Source organism: Anas platyrhynchos, chromosome Z, assembly GCF_047663525.1.
Source record: "Anas platyrhynchos isolate ZD024472 breed Pekin duck chromosome Z, IASCAAS_PekinDuck_T2T, whole genome shotgun sequence".
Lineage (NCBI taxonomy): Eukaryota > Metazoa > Chordata > Aves > Anseriformes > Anatidae > Anas > Anas platyrhynchos.
Window position 1 is genome coordinate 77,958,006 of NC_092621.1, and position 18,945 is coordinate 77,976,950.

General features: G+C 40.3%; 2 protein-coding genes across 4 annotated transcripts in view; one reads left to right on the forward strand and one right to left on the reverse strand.

Moving 5' to 3' along the window:
• MSH3 (mutS homolog 3) overlaps positions 1-233 on the reverse strand; it is a 112,988-nt gene extending 112,755 nt beyond the window's left edge. The window contains exon 1 of one of the 2 annotated variants that reach the window (XM_072030781.1): positions 1-233. In XM_072030781.1, the coding sequence (XP_071886882.1) occupies positions 1-108 (108 nt within the window). In that variant the 5' untranslated portion in view covers positions 109-233. The other variant, XM_072030780.1, reaches the window with a different exon arrangement.
• DHFR (dihydrofolate reductase) lies at positions 166-17,162 on the forward strand. Of its 2 annotated transcripts, XM_038170317.2 has the most exons (6): positions 178-355; positions 794-843; positions 3,654-3,759; positions 4,662-4,788; positions 14,497-14,612; positions 16,267-17,162. In XM_038170317.2, the coding sequence occupies exons 1-6, from the start codon at positions 270-272 to the stop codon at positions 16,352-16,354; spliced, it is 573 nt and encodes a 190-aa protein (XP_038026245.1). In that variant the 5' UTR covers positions 178-269; the 3' UTR covers positions 16,355-17,162. The 2 variants fall into 2 exon arrangements, with proteins under 2 accessions (XP_071886886.1, XP_038026245.1); XM_072030785.1 differs by lacking the exons at positions 14,497-14,612; positions 16,267-17,162 and adding an exon at positions 10,413-10,451 and having other exon boundaries at positions 166-355.
• The last annotated feature ends 1,783 nt before the right edge of the window (positions 17,163-18,945 follow it).

Genomic DNA, 18,945 nt, shown 5'->3' on the forward strand with positions numbered 1-18,945 from the left:
CGGCTCCGCGCCGCTGGCCGCCGGCCCGAAGAAGCGGCTGAGCACCGGCTGGCGGCCACCACCGCCCCCCCGGCCGCCTCCACGGTCCTGCCGCCGCCCCCGGGGCATGGCTACGGCACCGGGGACGGGGACACGGCCTCGGCCTCAGCTTCAGCCTGGGCCCGGGTCCCGGCCGCACCGCCCCCCGCCGGATGCGGCGCCCTCAGAGCGCCCGCCCCGGGCCCGCCCCCGTGAGTGGCGGTGTCTGTGTTTGGTGACGGTGTGAGAGCATGGTGCGCTCGCTCAACTCCATCGTGGCCGTGTGCCAGAACATGGGCATCGGCAAGGACGGCACGCTGCCCTGGCCGCCGCTGAGGTACGGGGGGGAGCGGCGCTGCGGGGCGATGAGGTGGAGAGGGACGACGGGGGGGGGGGGGGACGGGACGGGACTACAAGTCCCAGCGTGCCCCGCGGCGCGCCGCCGGCCGGTGTGGGTTGCGGGGCCGCGCGGGGTGCGCGCTGGGAGTTGTAGTTCAGGTGGAAGGCGGGAAAAAGGCACGGCGTGTTGCTGGTTTCCCCGTGGGTCCGGGCTGGGGGGGTCCCCATGGGGTCCCCATGGGGTCCCGGCCCAGAGCGGCCCCTCACAGGCGGGGCCGGGGCCAAAGGTCCAGCTCCGGGCATGGCGCCGAGCCCGGCCCGCTCCCTGCCCCTCGGCTCCCTCACGCCCCCCCGGCGCTGCCCCGCAGCCACTGCCAGGGACAGAAACGCAATTTAATCATAAATCCTTGTAACCCTCTGCCCCTTCTCTCGTCAGGAACGAGTACAAGTACTTCCAGCGGATGACCACCACGTCCCACGTGAAAGGTAACGTGTGCCGAGGTGCCGCGGGCACCCTGTTGTTAGGTTCCTGTGGTGTCGGTCACAGAGAACAGGTAATTTCGCTTCAGCCACCTCAAAAGTTAAGCTTCTGCAAGCAGCCTGCCCTTCCACACCCTCCCACGCCTCACCATCATCCGTGTTTCACAATAAAAGCAGGCGGGGAATTACCTAGCACACTCTCTTGTTCGTATGTGTTATGCTTCAACAGAACCAATTTGTGTTTTGATATAAAGAAGACAAAAAAAGATTATATTTTTTTACCCAAAAGTACTTTACCCCTTCATAAAAAATGCCAGGTTGTTTCAGCTAAGCGGGGAAACTGGAGATGAATCCAAATCCAATAAATACAATCAAAGTCCTGCTACCCCAACAGGGTAGACAACAAGGTTCTGCCTACAGCTCTACCCCTGAACAAGTACAAAATGGCAAAGTTATTATGTGCTGAATATTAGCAGGCTTTTTTATTTTTATTTATTATCTTTTTCCAGGCTGTGATAGCTTATCTGGCTTGTTTGCTGTGTAGTTCAGCCTTGGCCATTCATTACACCACTCTGACCCTTGTGACATTAATTTTGCTTGTTTGTCTGGGTGCTGAAGCCGTCCCAGCATGCCAGAAAACCCGAAGTGTACTGTCAATATGCAGCACCAATATTGCAGCAATATACTGTATGTCTGCACAGAGTAATATGTATCTGTGCTGGTAATGTGTAGCAATAATGTTTGGGCCCAATGAGACCTTTGCAGCAAGGTAATATCACAGATGATTTGGTGAAAGAAAGCCAGTTACTGAAAGGTCAAAAAGGTTGTGGAAATGAGCACCAGCCAGTGGGTACGGGAATGCAGGGGCTGGAAACAGCCAGCTTGTTCTGTCTGCTTTTCTGCTGGAGGAGAGTGAAGCCTTGCTGCGTTATTCCTGCTCCCCTCTCACATGTCTTTAGTGTTGGTTTGAATTTTGTTTGAGCCATTTCAATTCTATAACCCAGCAGACCAACCAGGGTACGTACAGCAGGAGCTGCCAGTGCAAGGTATGCAGTAGGAGCAGGAAGGAGGAATTGGGAGAGGAAGGTTGGGACCTCTCCGAGCCATGTGAGCTCTCTGCAGCTGGTGGGATCGGGGCTATGACAGACAACAGGCTTACCTTCTGTTTTTTTGCTGCTTCTGTTAGTCAATAGGGTCACTCTCCTGTGTTTGTTCTTTTTTTTTCTTTTTCCCACACTGCTATAAAAAATACCATACAGCAAAATGTACATGTTCACAAAACTTCTGGGAAGCCTAACATGTGCCCATGACATATGGTGACATATTTCCACGAACATAAGTCTTTTTATTTATCTACAGTTTCCACCTTACCTGGCACAAATAACCCATTACCAAAAACAAACAAACAAACAAACAAAAAAGATATTTTAAATACAATTAAAAAAAATGCTTCATCCTGCTTGCAAGTCTTTTGATAAGCTATGATCTTAAATGTCAGGCAGTTAGGTTTCTTTGTCAACAGACCTTGTGATGGATGATGCTTCCATAAATCTTTACAGCAAGGCTACCACCTTTAGCTCAAAAAAGTGACCAGTCACTGATTTTTCAAAAGGGGAAGTAAACCATGGGGAAGTATCACGTGATCTTGCTTTTAGTCTGCTTGTGTTCCTGCACGGATGACTACTGTAAATTAGATATTGATCTAGGTAAATATTTGTTCTGACCCCTTGGGTGTCCCTCTGAGAATCTCTGTGAGGAAAACCATCCTTTTCAGAACTTTTGTGTTTCCTGCTAGTGGTCTCTGCTAAAAAAATAAATAAATAAATTTGACAGTGCTGTACATCTCTTTGGATATTTGCTCATGCAGCTTATCTGCAGGACAAGGGTGTTTAGGCATGGCACATGGACAGCCGGAACATCAGTTCTCTGGTGTGCCAAGAAGCAGAGAAAGTAGCTGTGTGAAAATGCTCTTTTCTTTTCAACAGAATCCCTCCTGCTTTGTAGCATAGTAATAACCTTCCTCCTGCCTTTCGTGAGTCTCAACCGCCACGTTTATTTCTCTGACAACACCACTTGCTAATAATGAAGGGAAGTTCTGATAGCCCTCTCCTCAAGAGGATGTGTGTGAGAGATAATTGGGCTATGCATCTTGTGTTTGGTCAGAAATAATACTGAAGGGTGAGTTTTGGGGTGTGATTGAGTATCTGTTGGACACCTGCTTTAGATTTAATTTGTCTGGTTCTTCTCCCAAAAGTTGTCCTTTTACCTGGCTGCTTTTTTTCTTAATACCTCTCAAACCTGGTTACTATTTCTGATCAAATAATTGGAATGCTGGAACATGCAAACACCAAGTCAAGTTCTGAATGCCACTTTTGCATTTAAAAAGAGACCAAAAATGTTTATTCATTCTTTGAGAACTCTGACATTGTGAGTTGGTCCCACACATGGAGATGAATGTGGTGTCATAACTAGCAGAGCTCATGTTTATGTAATGGACAGTGACATGCCTTTTGTGTTTTTCTTTGTTGTTGTTGTGTTTTATTGTTGTTTTTTTTTTTTTAATTTCAATTTTGCAAGTTTACAGTGTGAATGAGATTACATTGGTGTCAACTGCCTGCCAACGCTTTGAGGCCACAAACCTGTTCTTTTGTGCCTGTGACTCATTTCAGAATTGGGGCATGAGCATGTACTTTTGTTAACTGCTGAAATTGATTTCGGAAGGGGGAGGGAAAGTCCAGCAGATGTCACTAAGCAACTAAACAAATTTAGTACAGAGCAAAAGCACCATTTAAATAAATGCTTTCTCTCTTACTCAGGTAAACAGAATGCACTGATAATGGGTAAAAAAACCTGGTTCTCCATTCCTGAGAAGCATCGTCCTTTAAAAGACAGAGTTAATATAGTGCTCAGCAGGGAGCTCAAGTATGTATGATGAATAATAAGCCTGTAAAACATAACAAAGCTGTGCTTAAAGATATGTATAGCAGTACCTCATAAAGTAATTCTCAATGTAACGTGTTCTATATCTGGTTAGGAAGCACCTCTGCTATTGGCTCTGAGTGATATCACTACCTTTAATTTCTTTAATATTTTTATTTTTTTTCTTAATCATTTCACAAAACAATTATTACTACTTTACATAATAAATAGTAGTCCTAGCTCTACATACAAACCATCTGACACTTTCCAGTATTCTTTTGGACTCATTTTTTTAGTTATATTTCTCTAGTACCTAGTTAGATTGGTGAATTCAATCATCTCTTTTAAGTTTATTATTACTAACATTTAATGTATATGAACCTGTCCTTTTTCAGAGCTGTCTTTCTGAGTACAACACCCACAATCGAAATATTCTTAAATAAAAATGTGTCCACTTGTAATGGTTTATTGCTTTGGAAGTTGTTAGTGAGTTTGGGGCTGAAAGGAGAGGTTGGGGGGGAGGGGTTAAGGACTTTTTGACTTGTTTTGCTGAGTGGAATATTAATTCCTAACTAGAATATTAATTCTAGAATTCCAGTAAAAATCTATATTTTAATATATGGATATCTACATTCCTCAGTTATGCTTTTTTTAAAACTTGATAAAAAAATTCAGGTCTATAATTTATAGTGCCTCTTAAGTCACAGTTAGGATTAAATTTTGATTTGTTAAGCAATCCTGCAGTGAGCTGAGAATTCTATCAGCTTAGCAGTAACAGACATTTCAAAATAAAGAACTACTGAGAAACATTTAGTCACTTGTAAATTCAGTGAAATACACTGTATGCCGTGATTGTTTTGATTATTGTGACAAATGGTCCCTTAATAAAACTTTGGTTTTCCTAGGGAAACCCCAGAAGGAGCACATTATCTTTCCAAAAGTCTGGATGATGCCTTAGCTCTTCTGGATTCTCCGGAATTAAAGAGTAAAGTAGACATGGTGTGGATCATTGGAGGCACTTCGGTTTATAAGGTACATTTATAGTACTCTTAAATTATCAGTTTTCTGTGATGGGAGAAAGAAGTTATTTCCACTTTACAAAGTACAGGCGTGAGTCTTTTTTTTTTAACTCTAGGTGACCTAGCAAACTCCAGTGACTCCAGCAGAGCAAGTCTTAAAAAGTAAGATTCAACTCAGAAGTTTAAAATACCTGTCCAAGTAGCAACTGTTGCTCTTGCAATGTCATACAGGCATTGTGCTTTTGAGAGCTTTTCTTAACTATTTAAATTGCTAGGTTTTTATGCCAAGACCCATACTGTTTTGTTTATTTTACTGTCATAGTAGACTGGCTCTGCAGAGGATGTAAGAACAAAGAAAACCAGTACAGTGGTTTAAGCTAAAGTACTACATTATATACAGGTGTACAAATAAGAAAAGAGTATTTAAATAGACCTGGCATGTAATAACGTTAGAAATAAGATTAGTTAAGATAAAACGTGAAACTGACTCTTTTCCCTTCCAGCAACCGGCTGTCTCTGTCTGTTCCCACTCCCCAGGTTTCTCTTGGTGTCTGTTTATGTTCCGAAAAGACAATGTGTGCCACTGTATTCTTTTCTCAAAGCCCTGTATAAACAGCCCTGTTTTCCTACAAAAGCAAAGTTCCTTCTCTCCTTAATTAAGGTATTAGATGGTGCAACAAAGTCTAAAGTAAAAGCTACCTTCTTCTTGTCCTGTATTTCCTCAGCTATCTTTCTCTGTTCCCCAAAACTTTTCCTCTCATTTTTTTTCTTACACACACACAAAATTTAGCCTTCTTTCCATGCCTACATCCATGTCCCTGAAGCCATCCTTTGAGCCCCTGCACAGTGTACGGTCTGCCATTTAATTCTCAGGTGATTTCTTTTGTTTGTTTCTCATATAAATTGCACTTATCATCAAACAGTACCACAGAAAAGATAATGTTCATCAACCCTAGTTCCTTTAGTTCCTTTCACATCAGTCAGGAGAAGCATTCTTTATTCTGATTTTTTTTTTTTAGAAGAAAAAAAGGTGTCAAGTAGGAGTTGTAAAGCAACCTTTTTATGTTTACAATAAAGGAAAATCATCCTGTGGTCATTTCAGGTATGCAGGAAATGTACTCCACTTCTTGTCTGGCACTTGGACTTCAGGTGTGTGATGAAAGTGCCATTGTGCTCCTGGTAGCAAGTTAGGCTGTTAATATTTTTTTGTATGTAGGGTGAGAAAATACATGTTTGAGTATTTCTTGCCTTTCTTCCAGTTTGTGCCTTTTGTGAATCTCTTCTCCGCGTCTTAGGGAATAGACATTTTGGAAAAAAAAAAAAAAAGAAAAAAGAATTCGTAATTACAGTTATACAAAAAAATATCATGCATATGCAAATAGCCTGCAAAAGACTGTTGCTGCTCTACCTATTCATTTATCTGTGTCTTATAGTCAGTTTCATATGTGGTGAAGCCCACCATGCCTTTGATATCCAAATGCACTCAGTCTATAATCAAGTATTATATAGCAATAAATTGTCCTTCACTCTCAACCATTAAAATGCCTGCTTCCTGGTAATAAGTGGAAAGTTTATTTCTGGAGATAGATTCTCTTCATATTGGGCATAATTGCCCATCATGAGCAAGAGACCGGATTTGGCTTCTGTATGTAATTCTGCCTGATGCATAATGTGAGCAGAAGCATTTACACCTTCTGTACATTAGCCACTTATTCATCTAGTGCTGTAAAAAACGATAATTTTTGCTTGTTCATAGAGGAAATTCTGTGTTGTCGGCTTTTAATTTAACTGTTTTTCTAGTGTCTGGATGATAGAAAACAATGCCATTTTTGATACCATTACTAACCATTAGTTTTATTATAAATAGGCAGTTTTGATCAGGACTACTTTTTCAACATATTGCTGTGCTGATCAGCATAAGGAGTGTGGTTTAAAATTTCTGCTGTTTTCCCTCCTTCGAGTGTCTACTCAGGATGTTTCAAAAGAATTTGTAATTCATTAGGGAGAAATTTGAAGTTTTATGCAGATTCCTGCATCCAAACTATCTTTGTGATCTTATTTGAGAGGGTTTGATGGAAACCATGCACTTCTACTGAAGCAGCAGGTAATATTTAAGTGCTTGTATTGAAGATGCACAATGGATTGCTGGAATATTTCCATTCTATCATGTAGAGAAGCGTGGGAAGTAAAAACACCAATTGGTAACTGAAGTGAATCATTTTATTTAGTAATTGTAGGTACTTGTTTTTAAAGCATTATTTTGATCTTACTACTTTGAATGTCTCAAAGATTTAAGTCTGCTTGTGTTCAGTAAGTAGCAGTCCGTGATGGAGAAAGTGACTGTAAGTACTTCAGCTAGGAAGTGCAACAGGAGTGGTTTGAAGCAGGTAGTGCTGAGGGCATATGGCATTTCTGCTTGTAGCAGTTTGGGGCTTTTAGCCCAAAGTTCAGATCTTTCAAAATAGGTAGATCTTTATGAGGACAAACCTTGATGACAAGAGCACTCTGCTCTAGAAAGCCCCATACTTGAATTTCCACATTTCTCGTGCAAATGATCATCCCAACCACCATCAGGTCCTTTTTCCAGTCCTTACCTGGGTTGCTTCTGCTCCTGCTCATTCGGAAGTAACACTGGTGCCTGCTGAATAAATCCTCTTTTGCATTTGAATATAGCTCTGCAACAGAGCAGCAAAGAGGTGTTTTGCATCAGGAGGAGCCAGTCCATGATGACCCCATTGAGAAAGGCACTCAGACTCTAACCTGACATTTAAAACACCGTTTTATCAGAGCTAACCCTTTAAAGAAAGACAGAATAGTGTAGGTAATGTTAAATCCCTTTAGATGCTGGGGACCCCAAGCTGTGCAGCCTCAAATCCACGTAGATGGATCACAAACTCCTCAGTGTACAGTGGTCTTCCTGCCAGGATCACTACAGGAGAGAATGGTGAGCTCAGTGTACCCTTGTTGCAGAAGCCTGGCATATCTGCAGCTACAGAGCTGTGCTGGGGTGGACCAAGTTCCCAGCTGCGTGGGTGTGGAAGGGACACAGGTTTCCAGCCTGTCTCTCTGACCTGCTGGTGCCTGCTGTGCTGCTTTGCCCAGCACAAGCACACAGAAGTGCTCGACGCTCTCCAGTTTGGCCTGCTGACCTCAGCAATAGAGGTGCAAGGAGTGGGACAGAGGCAAGGCGCCGCTGCTGCTTCTGCAGCTGCTTCCTCAGGACTACAGGGGGAAAACATCCTGCTTGTTTCTGAACATTTACAGGATGCAGTGCAGCTGCCTGTGGCTTGTGGCCCTCTTGCCCACTCTCCCTGTGTTCTCAAGGACACGGGTTTCTCCAGGGTCAAAGGGGTACTGACATAAACTTGTTTCTGCCTCAAGTCCTGTGAAGAACAGAAGGTAAGCTCTGAATGTGGTGGCCATCCCATGTTCTCATGCTACTCTGTTCAGCTGCTTACTGTGGGAAACTGTCTCTTCTGGAACTTGTTGTCCTCTGCATTTTGGTGGCAGCAGGGACAGATGAGTAGTGTTGGCATTAGGAAGTGAAAATAGAAGGGATTAAAAACAGCTTCCACAGTCCACTGAAGAGACTGGTTCAAAAGCCTCCTCCTGCTTCAAAGCGTCCTCAGGGATAAGCTTTTGATGTGGCTGTTTGTTGTGCCAGGCCTTGCTAAGGACAGCCTTCATCTTCTTAAGTGCGTCTTAACACTGATCACCTCATAAGATTTGTAACCTCCTGGAACAGCCATAAAGTGTAATGCTGCCTCCAAGGAAGCTTTTGGATTTCTCACACCACGGGTTTACAAGTTTAATTACCTCGGCTCTCAGCTTGATGCCAAGCTGGGTCTTCCGAGTTCCAGAAGGTGTTGGTGCTGCTATTGATTGCATGGACGAGAAGGAGCAGCACAGCAGCCCGGTGAGGGCTAGCAGGTCATAGCAATTACAAAGTCATTTTATGGCATGAGAGGCACTCCATGGTTTTGCGTGAGCACTTGATGTTTTGAGAGCCTGCTGCTGGCTCAATGAGTGCTTGTGTGCCGGACAACTTGTGGTGGTGATTCACTCATTGTCCCTTGAGTTCCTATTAGCAGTTGGAGCATATCAGATAAGTTCCTTAAGCAGACTTCTTGACTTGGTTTCAGCCCCAAGAAATGTAGTTCATACACACCAAGATTGCTCCTTGGTGCAACAAAAGGACAGACAATTGGAAGATCGATTTCAAAACCAAATTTCTGTTCCGAGCTGAGACACCAGTGTGGATGCACTCTGTGTGGAAGCACTGTCTCTTCAATTGTCTCTTAATTGAGAGGTTCAGGACTTGGCTTTGACTCTGAAAAATAGTGCTGCTTGGAGGTCCTAGGGATGTCTGCTCATTATAAATTAGATCAGTCTTTTTTAATTGGATTAAACTGGGTATTTTGAATTGATTTAGAACAACATTGAGATTTTACTAGGAATAGGAACTATAAGTCCAGCATATCCTCAAATATTAAACAGTGCTTTTATTTAAAAAAAAAAAAAAAAGAAAGAAAAACAAAAACAGAAAACACATCTACTTGTGTGGATGAAATGGTATTACGATACAATGTTTTTGGAGTGTTTAATGTAAAACCTATTTTGTAAAAATAGCCAAACACAACCTCCAAAGAATGAACCCAGCAGTGGAAAAAGCTAGCAACAAAACTTTAAAAAAATAAAAAATGTATGACTCAGGTCCTCATAACCAAGGCCTCTTCAGTGACACTAAAACAGGCTATATGTCAAACAGGTTTTCACCTTGATAAAACATTTTTTTCTACAGCATCTCAAACATTTAAAATTGTCTCTTCTAATTTATATGTTCCTACTCAGCTTGTTGCTTTCTCAGTGCCTCGGAAGCAAACAATGACACTCAAGGTCATATTGCTGAAGTACAGAATTGTATTCATGTATTAAATTTGGAGAACTTGTAATTTCATAACAGAACAAAAAGTTCTCCTTTCATAAGTTTTGTTATTTTTGCTGTTGAGTTAATACCTAGGCTGGGCATAACAGAAAATAGATGCCACTGATAAATCGTGTTTGGGGAAATTATTCAACAAAGAGGCTTGAGCTGGAAAATTAAATTTCCAGTAATCTCTGAGGGAAAATGTTATCTAATATTCATGCTCAGGTGTCTTCCTATGTATTAGTATTTGACATATTGGGTTTGGTAATCTACCCTCTTTCATTCTTCAAAATTATTGAATTATGAAGTTGCTATTCATATTTACTGCAGCAGGTCTCTTGCAGATGATTAATTACCCTCTTAAACAGAGTTTCTTGACTAAGCATATACGCTTCACTGGGTTCTGCGTGCCCTGAGTGGGTTGTGGATGCCACATTTGCTAAGCTTCAAATCTTTGTTGTACCATAAAGATCACTTCTTAGTAATTTGAGTCACTAGTTTTGCTGTGATTTTTTTCAAGCCTGCCCAAACTTTGCTAACTAGTACATGTATACTAAGATACGCATTTTAAGGATTAAATTTTAGTATGTCTGAATTTCCTACAGACCATAAAAGAAATCTCTTCCCTGCACATAAGACAAAGTGATTTTAAACTGCCTACCTCCTGAAGTAGAGACTAACAGGTGTGTTACCATCGTTTTTTTTCAAAGAGTTGTGTTCAGTCAGAGATGTGACCAAGGACTGAGAACCACTTAGGAAGGAGCTACACGGGTAGCCCATTTTTCTGCGGTAAGGTGCTGTGCCCTTCTTGCATGTTGCAGTGCAGTGTGTTGTTGTTTCCTACAAGAACATGCTGCAAAGAGCAGGCTCACCTGAGCTGTGTGAAGCCATTGACGTGGAGGGCGTCATGCTAAAGGCCTGAAGCATTTTCTGCTCTGTGAGGAATCAGTGCAGAAAGCACAGTACTGCATTGGCTGCTTTGTTATTTCTCTTTCAGACTAATCAGTATGGCTTAATCCTATTAAAACTCTCAGCAGCTAGTAATACTACCTTGTGCAAAGTAAAACTAAGCCACAAATAAAGGGCAACATCCCAACATCAGGTCTTTGCATGGAAAGTAAATTCTAGATATACACTGAACTGTGTTATGGAGGGGTTCAGGCTGGATGATAGGCAGAGTTCTCCTGCCTATGGAGAGAACCGCTTAGGCAGCAATTGGCCATGACAATGTCGGTACATTTCAAGGAAGGAGAGTGGTTGTACCGTCTGTATTTTCTTTCCCTGTCCCACCAAACTCATGATAATCTTACTTTAATATGCAGATGTGAGTCCTGGGCAGTTGTCTTTCCAGAGAAGATTGCTGTCTTCCCAGCATGTAAGCAAGTGTAACTTTGTCCCTGTAGTGCCACTAAATACTTCCTTACAGAATAATTTTCCCACGTGTATTTCTACAAACAAAACAACAGCAATGGAAAGACAATTTAACTCTATTCCTTTGACCTTCGGGTGTCTTTTGAGAACAGATTACAGCCATCATAAAGCAATTCCCTAACATCTCTTCTATATAAATGTGACAAGGTTAAAGCATTACAGCTGATGGGACTATCCTTCTATAGAAATCTGTTTTCTAAAAATACATCCATAACTAATGTAGTTATGCCTCTAGTCCATGCTTCTTCCTCTTACCTTGTTGCAAATAAAATCAGAAGAAACAGAGCCACAATGTTAGCAATGGAGTAGTAGATTAATTAATAATTTCTTGTAAAAGTTGAAGAACTTTCTTCAGTTTAGCATCTTTATGCTTTCACAGACTTAAGAGAGACACATCCAGCCTTTCCAGTGCACTCTTCAAACTAAAGTTTTTAACACTGGAAGGAAAGGTGTAATGTTCCTATCGTTCTTTGTTTGGTTGTTGTTCTGAACTAACACCAAATTTGACATTCCTCTGGGGAGAAAAATTTAAAAATGGTTAATGTATGAGACAGAATTGCAGTCCATGGGGAGGAAGCGTTTTTGAAGGTGCTTCATGGTGAATAACCTTATCATGATTATCACAGCTACCCTTCCAACAGAGAAGGTTTAAGTTTTACCTAGGTGGGACCTAGAATTTCAGGAGCTCTTTAGCTGTGAGATTTTTTTTTTCATACATGATGTGTATATTACTGCTCTCGTGGCTTCAGAAATGCAGCTTGCAATATGCATATGAAGAGTCAGAAAACAGAATGCAGGTGGACAGAACGTTTCCTTTGAAATTTTCTCTTTTGTGTTGTTCTGGCATATTGCTTGGATTGGCAATGTTGTCTAGAAGCAGAAAGACACTTGAAAAATAAGTGCTTCACATAGTTACTTTCCCTATTTTATCTACTTTATGTAATCAGTCGACGATGGGAAGGCAGAAGCGATGTGCATGTGTCCTTCTAAAACCAGCAAATCTTTGAATGACTGGATTTAATTCGTCCCTTCTACAGCAATTGGTCGCTATGCCCTCCAGTGTGCAGCAGTTTGGTGATAAAATCTATAAAAGATTAATTTTCTATATAGTACTTTTGAAAACTGCTCGTAATGTGCAGCTATTTGTTGTGGAGCTTTAGGGTTGTTTTAACCTGTGTTCTACAAGGACAACTAATTCAAGGTAGTAGTTCTTTAAGTGCAGACAGAGACTAATCTTGTATGGCTGCCAGTCCAATAAAGCTGGAAATTATGGGGAAAATAATTCCTGGGTCATCTACTTCTTGATGTATGATTCAGAGTCAGGTCTATTGGCGATTGCCTAGAAAGGAGCAAAATGACAAGGGTATGCTAAAATCTTTTCACAGGGATATAAAGGCTTATGTGAGTAATAAAGGACTCTGGCTCACATACGGGGGTGACTTGCCTGGGACAAGAGGACCAGTCCCAACACCAGCTCTCCTGTCCTCCCTTTCTTTTGGGAAGTCATCTCTGAGGAATGGCTGTGGTGTTTCTGAAGGAACAGATCAGCAGCTATGGCTTTAATAGACTGTGCTCTAAAATGAGGCAAAATCAACTTTGCTTTCCTTATTTCATTAAACTGTAATACCTTAAACGGTTCTGTAGCTGCTACATTGGCGGGCGAGCCTGTGAGGAGAGCAAACGCTCTCACAAGAGAACTCCCCAGAGAAGCTAGTACAGGTACAAATACCGTCCGAGGACAATTTAGTGGATTGTGGTAGGAAAGCAAAATAAATGCAAGCCACACCAAGAACGTCTTTGAGATCCAGTTTGGCAAAGTAGTGTTTTCTGTTGATTCAGGGGCAGACAGTTGCACAGGTGTTTGATCCACTCAACCTATGTTACCCTTCGTCTGCAACAGAGGCCGATCTATGGTCCCCGTTGGGGTAAGTTCAGCTGCCCGTCCAGCAGCTGTGGCCAGGAACTCGTCACTTTCTTCCCTGACCTGTCTTACTGGTAGAGAGTTCTTGCTGAAGCACTGGAAAAATTCCCATTAAGCTGAGTAGGAAATGGATTTATCCACCTGCTGCAAAAGAAAAGTATCTCGTTTTACAAGGTGTTGTTTTTAATTTTGTGAAGCAAGTTACTCTTCGATCATTCCACATGATGCTTCTCCTTCTATAGCCTGCCCATAGATAAAAAGTAAATTGTATTTGTTTACAAACTAGTTGTAGATCAGTTCAGTGCTGGTGAGTATTGGTATGCTGTGACTTACCCCTTTCGTTTTAAGGTATTCTGTAGTAATAGAGCTGCTTTCCTAGAAATGAGCTTCTTGGCAACACTACTGATTAATTTTATTGGATAAAATTTGCAATTACTTGGTTCCTGCACTTGTCAAAGTTGTACCTAATAGCATGCTGCATGGTGAATCACTTCTAACAAAGCATTACTGATTGCCATGAAGGGAAACAGGGAAACAGCTGTAAGCATATCAACAAATTTGTTGTACTCAGACACCAGTATAGCTTTTTGAACTCAAGAGTTTGTGTGCATTTGTTAGGGAGGAGCTCACTTTACAGTTGTCTTTACAATCTTTTTCATTTGAGGAACCTGAAAATTCTCTTTGGTGCTGTTACAAGACTTTCAAAACATACTACCGCTTTGCCATAATCCAGAGATCAAACCTGGATGTTAAATTGATATATAACTTGATCACTGGGATTTCAGACTTATGCAGACTAGAAGTAGCCTATGAATCCTTAGCAACATTAACAAAATGTAAAAACTCACTGTCATGTGCAGGCCTCTTCTCACCAATGGAAATTTACTGTCTTTCAAGGACATGTAATACACACACTTTGCTTGTTGAGACAGGGCCATACTGCTGCTTTCTTCTCACAGGACTTCTCATAACTTTTTCGTAATTAATTAATTTAACTATTTTTTTCAGAGCCCAGAGCTCTGAGACCAGGTCTTGCTGCCACTTAGCAAGTGGAACTGGAACACGATGATAAGGAGGAGATCTAGAGTTCAGTTTTCAGTGCTTTGGTTAAACCTTGTATATAAACAGTAGATTAGTTTCAGTTCTAGATAACATAATTTTAGTGTGCAAAATATAAGTAGAAACTATCCCTAAGCCTCATCTTTTTGTTTGTTTCGCATGCTGCTGTGGTGATGTCTGGAGCAGACAATAAGAATTCAAATAATTGTTAAAGAAAATAGCATTTCAAATGAGAATGTATATTTGATATTGTCTTACTTCAAATAGTGCTTTAACACAAGATTATTAAAAATGTCATTAAACAAGAATAATACTTCATGAATAGTTTAGCTGTTTTACATGGAGCAATGGAATTTTAATTATTTTTTTCTTTGCTTTTAAAGGCAGCAATGGAGAAGCCAATTAATCATCGATTGTTTGTGACAAGAATTTTGCATGAATTTGAAAGTGACACGTTTTTTCCAGAAATTGACTACAATGTCTACAAACTTCTCACAGAGTAGGTATCAGAAGGGAGACTTAATAATTACTTATTCTGCATGTGTAAGGATCCTACTGAAGCCATGTTCTGTTTTAAGTTAGGGGTGCTTTTCACTGTATTTTTCTTTGTTGTATTTTAGTTGTATTTAAAGTTGTATTTTACATAGATCTTGGAATTTATACCACACTCAGAACAGACAGAATTTTTGAATTTTTTTGATTCTTCAGCCTCCCATAACCTTTACAATAAAGGATTGCATTTCTCAGTTTGAAGATGCTTGAAAAGCAGATTACTTATTCTCTCTCACTGTAGAATTACTTAAATATTTACTAAGCTTTGTATCTCTCAGTATGCTGTTAGTGGTATTTTAGCCTCTGAATTTCTTCAGTGAACCATCTAAGACAAAGAACAGGGTAGGTTGGGCCTTTATAGATTTCTAAGGTTATTCCTTTTTCTTGCGAAAATTTACTTTTTACTAACAAACTTAGTAAGAACAAGTATTAAGCAGCTAAGTTTCTGCCATTCACTACAGTTTCTTATATGTTATCCTTGTCACATTCTAGTCATGCTTTTATGTTCTTTCAAACAAGATCACATCCAACAGGCAGTGGGGAGGTACCAAAAGTACAAATAGATGCCTCCAAAAGCAACACAAGGACAGGAACCCTTCTTCATCTTGCTGCTCCCATTTTTGTTTCCAGCTAATGACAGGCCAGCAGCAGACAGAATGAATGGCAAGTCAGGTTCTCTGCTCACAGCCCAGGGCACAGGAGTGGATTTGCACTGAGTTGGCAGAGAATAGGTGGGGGCAGCACAGAAGGATGCAGGAGAGGCAAAGTGAGTGGGGAGCATGAGTCACCTTTCTCAACTTTAACATATTCTGAAGTGTTCTGTGATGTGTAATATCCTAGTCTAGTGTAATATAATTATCTCTGACCCAAAGTTCTTTCCTCTTTCTCTTGGTTGTTTCCTAGGTATATATTAGTTTTGGTCGATGAATTGAAATCAGAATTTGGTCTTAAAACATTAATTATGAAGTAGCAGATAATTCGCCTACTGAAATGGAAGCCTAACAGAGGCTGACCCAGCAAATACAATTTAAAATTTCTTTCTCCCTCAATGTCAACATTACTCATACTCTGTCACAGGGAATGGAAGAGATTTAAGAGTATCTATTAATAAAAATTGTTTTAGTAACTTTGGAATAGAGGGGAACACTTTGTAGCAGGTAACAATCACCGGCTTTAAGAAGCTCTCATAGACCTGTAGAAAGCCTTTACCATAGCATTCCCTCTAGACCATCTAGACAAAAGCAAACAAAAAAATACAAAACTGTCTATGTCACCTCTGCCTTTACCAACATTTTAAGTAATATGGGAGGCTCCAATCAAAATTTTATTTGTTTTTTATTTGTCTTGTTTGTTTTGCATGTCTACTTCCTCAGTTTAAAAAGATGTACGTACAAGTTGCTGATAGTAGCATGAATCACATGTGACATGTTTCCCAAAAATAGTTTGTAGCTAATATACACGTATGTGTGGTAAGGATTAATTTTCATCTCCTTTTGACCAGACAACTCTCTATTCCGATTAATTGGATAAATTAGTGGTGACTTGCAATTATATTATTATCTACTTTTTGTCATTTGCTTTTTCTCTTTCCCTTTCTCTAGATACCCAGGTGTTCCTGCTGAAGTCCAGGAAGAGAATGGCATCCAGTACAAATTTGAAGTGTATGAAAAAACTGTCTTGGCACAATAAATGAGTCTTTCTGTACTTCTACATAAGGGCAGGCATTTTAAATTATAAAATCTAATTGAGTGGAAATATATATTGCATCACTGTGAGAAAATCCTACTTGACAGTACAATAGTTCAACGGTGAAAGATTCCAGAAAACACACCCCACATCACAAATATACATCCTGCAGGGGAAATATGAGGGTGGTCAGCAGCTGCAGCTCCAACCCTGACATTGAGAGCCTACAAGCACAGATCCCTACCACCCTTTCATTGCAGATCAGTCTGTGAGCAGGAAAAAGAAAAAAAAAAAAAAAAAAGAGTAACCCTAAAAACTGTGATGACTTCTTCCCCAAAGCATTTTAAAAGCATTGTGTTATGAAGCATTCTTATGGGATATACATCTTATGGGATATACAAGTAACATTGACCTTAATGTTACACTAAGTCCCAGTTCTAACATCAGTGAGAATTGCACTGGACATTGACAAGTTTTACAGCTTGACTGTACAGCACAGCATAACAGTGGCCCGCTTTCTAAGAGAAGATAAAAAGTTGGTGTGCTTCTGAAAAGCAAAAACCAAGGTTCATGTGTAAGAGAAAAACACTTAGAATATCAGCTATGGATACCCCTTGAATTCTTTATAATAAATTGATACAAAGCAATAAACTGATGCAAAGAATAATTTTTGCAGTATCTGTACCGATTTGTCTTAGTTTACTCTGTTTCTTCCAAAATGTTAACACTGTAAGTACTTTTCTATGTTGATCTTCTTGTTCTGGATGTGCTGACTTTACATCAATCAATAAAGAATTAAACATCAACATTATATGGTTGCGTTATATAGGAGTAATACTATTTTTTAATTTGCTAACATACAGCAAAAGGGAAGGAAAAACACTGTTACCAAGGAGATTGTGTGGTTTTTTCAGTATTTTTTTATATTTTGTAATGTAAGTCACAGTGACCCTGACAAGAGAAAATAACCTCCCAAAAGCATTTATTATGTGCCGGTTAATATCAAGAAACAGGTCAATGTTAAAAGCTCTGCACAGCTTATCTGCAAAGTACTGTATTTACAGCAACTGACATTTATTTAAAGTGGAAGCAAACACTTTAGGCAATGTTAGATTGCACAGTGATATTCTCGTGAACATAGATTAGAAAGTTTCTGCCTAAGCGTATATCGGATGAGATACTGTCAAAAGTTTGCAGAACCACTCTGGTTTTGTTGAAGTTTTGCTTGGATACAAGCAATTCTGCAAGGGACATGCGTAGTTTCTCTGTGTCTTTGGAGTAGCTAATTTGTCTAATTTGTCCCCAAATTAGCTACCCTCACTTGTCAAATTCTACAAGAAATGAGGTTGGTGTGTGATTTGAGGATATGAGAATTTTTGGAACAATACTGCAATTTCTACTAACAACTGTTCATAGCATGTTCGTGACAGGTCTGTTAGTATGCCACCCTGCCAACAACGTGCAAGTTTTGTTTGCATTTGTTCTTTCATGACACTGCATTTAGATGGCACCTTTTGCATTAGATCTTTTTGATATGCCTTACAAGCTTCAATTGCGAATTATGAATATGTGTGCAGTGAAGTTAGGTCCAAAAGAAATGCATTCATCCTAAAGACCACCTACATGTAAATACCAACCACCACAGGGTTAAATGCTTACTGTTTGAAGATGGATAGACAGAAGGGTGTAGGCCTCCATACATGTCAGAAGCACATGGGACAGTTTGCTGGCAGGTGTATCATTTCCAGTGGATGATTACTCTGCAGATTTTTTTTTCTGTGCCCTTTTATAGATACCTTAGATTGTTAATGCAAAAAAAAAACAAGAAACACAAGGCCAGAGCTACTAGCTGGCATTTGTGTGGCGCCTTGTTCAAAAGCAGTGCTTCACTGGCTGACAGGTGGGTTGAAAAAGCACGACACAGGCTGATTGTCTGCTGCTCACCTAAACCAGGCATTGTTCCTGTCACCTCCCCATATATGAATATTCTATATTACTGCTGGGAAAAAAATAATAATAAAATAAAATAAAAAAGATCTTTTGTTCCAAATACAGCTTTCCCATGTTTTGTTTACTCCCATACCTCAGTGATGTGTGATGCTGTGAAAAGCCACGGGTTCCCATTATGCCTAGTGCATGGGGAAACGTCATGTTTTTCTCCATTTCCATGCAGCTAAGTGCAATGAACAGCGTCATGAGTGACAGTGAAATTACCAATCACCAAGAAAGGTATAGTACAGTATAATTTAATCCACCTCATTCATGCTTTCCCAGGAACAAAGTGTTCTAAACAGATTAAAAAATTAATTTTTAAGGATAATAGTAGTTTTAACAAGATAGCCAAAACCAGAGAGTCTGCATAAGAGGTGAAAAACAAACCATTAGTGTTTCTGTTGCTTGTCTTTTATTCATTATCTCTCTTATCTGAAAGTGGATGGCAATTTCCATTTGGTAGTAGAAAGCTAATGTTTTAAGTAGCTCACTAGTACTGTTACAGCCCTGGTGTATTCAAGGACAGAACTGGGAACATTCCAACAACAAACCTCTGTCATGGAGAACAATCTATGGAGAAAAAAAAAAAAAAAGAAAGAAAA

What these genes read in the sequence shown, in the direction of transcription:
- DHFR (XM_038170317.2), top strand. Translation starts at nt 270, where the DNA reads ATGGTGCGCTCGCTCAACTCCATCGTGGCCGTGTGCCAGAACATGGGC. An exon ending in CTGCCCTGGCCGCCGCTGAG is followed by an intron (nt 356 to 793) that starts GTACGGGGGGGA and finishes TTCTCTCGTCAG; the next exon opens with GAACGAGTACAAGTACTTCC. An exon ending in GTGCTCAGCAGGGAGCTCAA is followed by an intron (nt 3,760 to 4,661) that starts GTATGTATGATG and finishes TGGTTTTCCTAG; the next exon opens with GGAAACCCCAGAAGGAGCAC.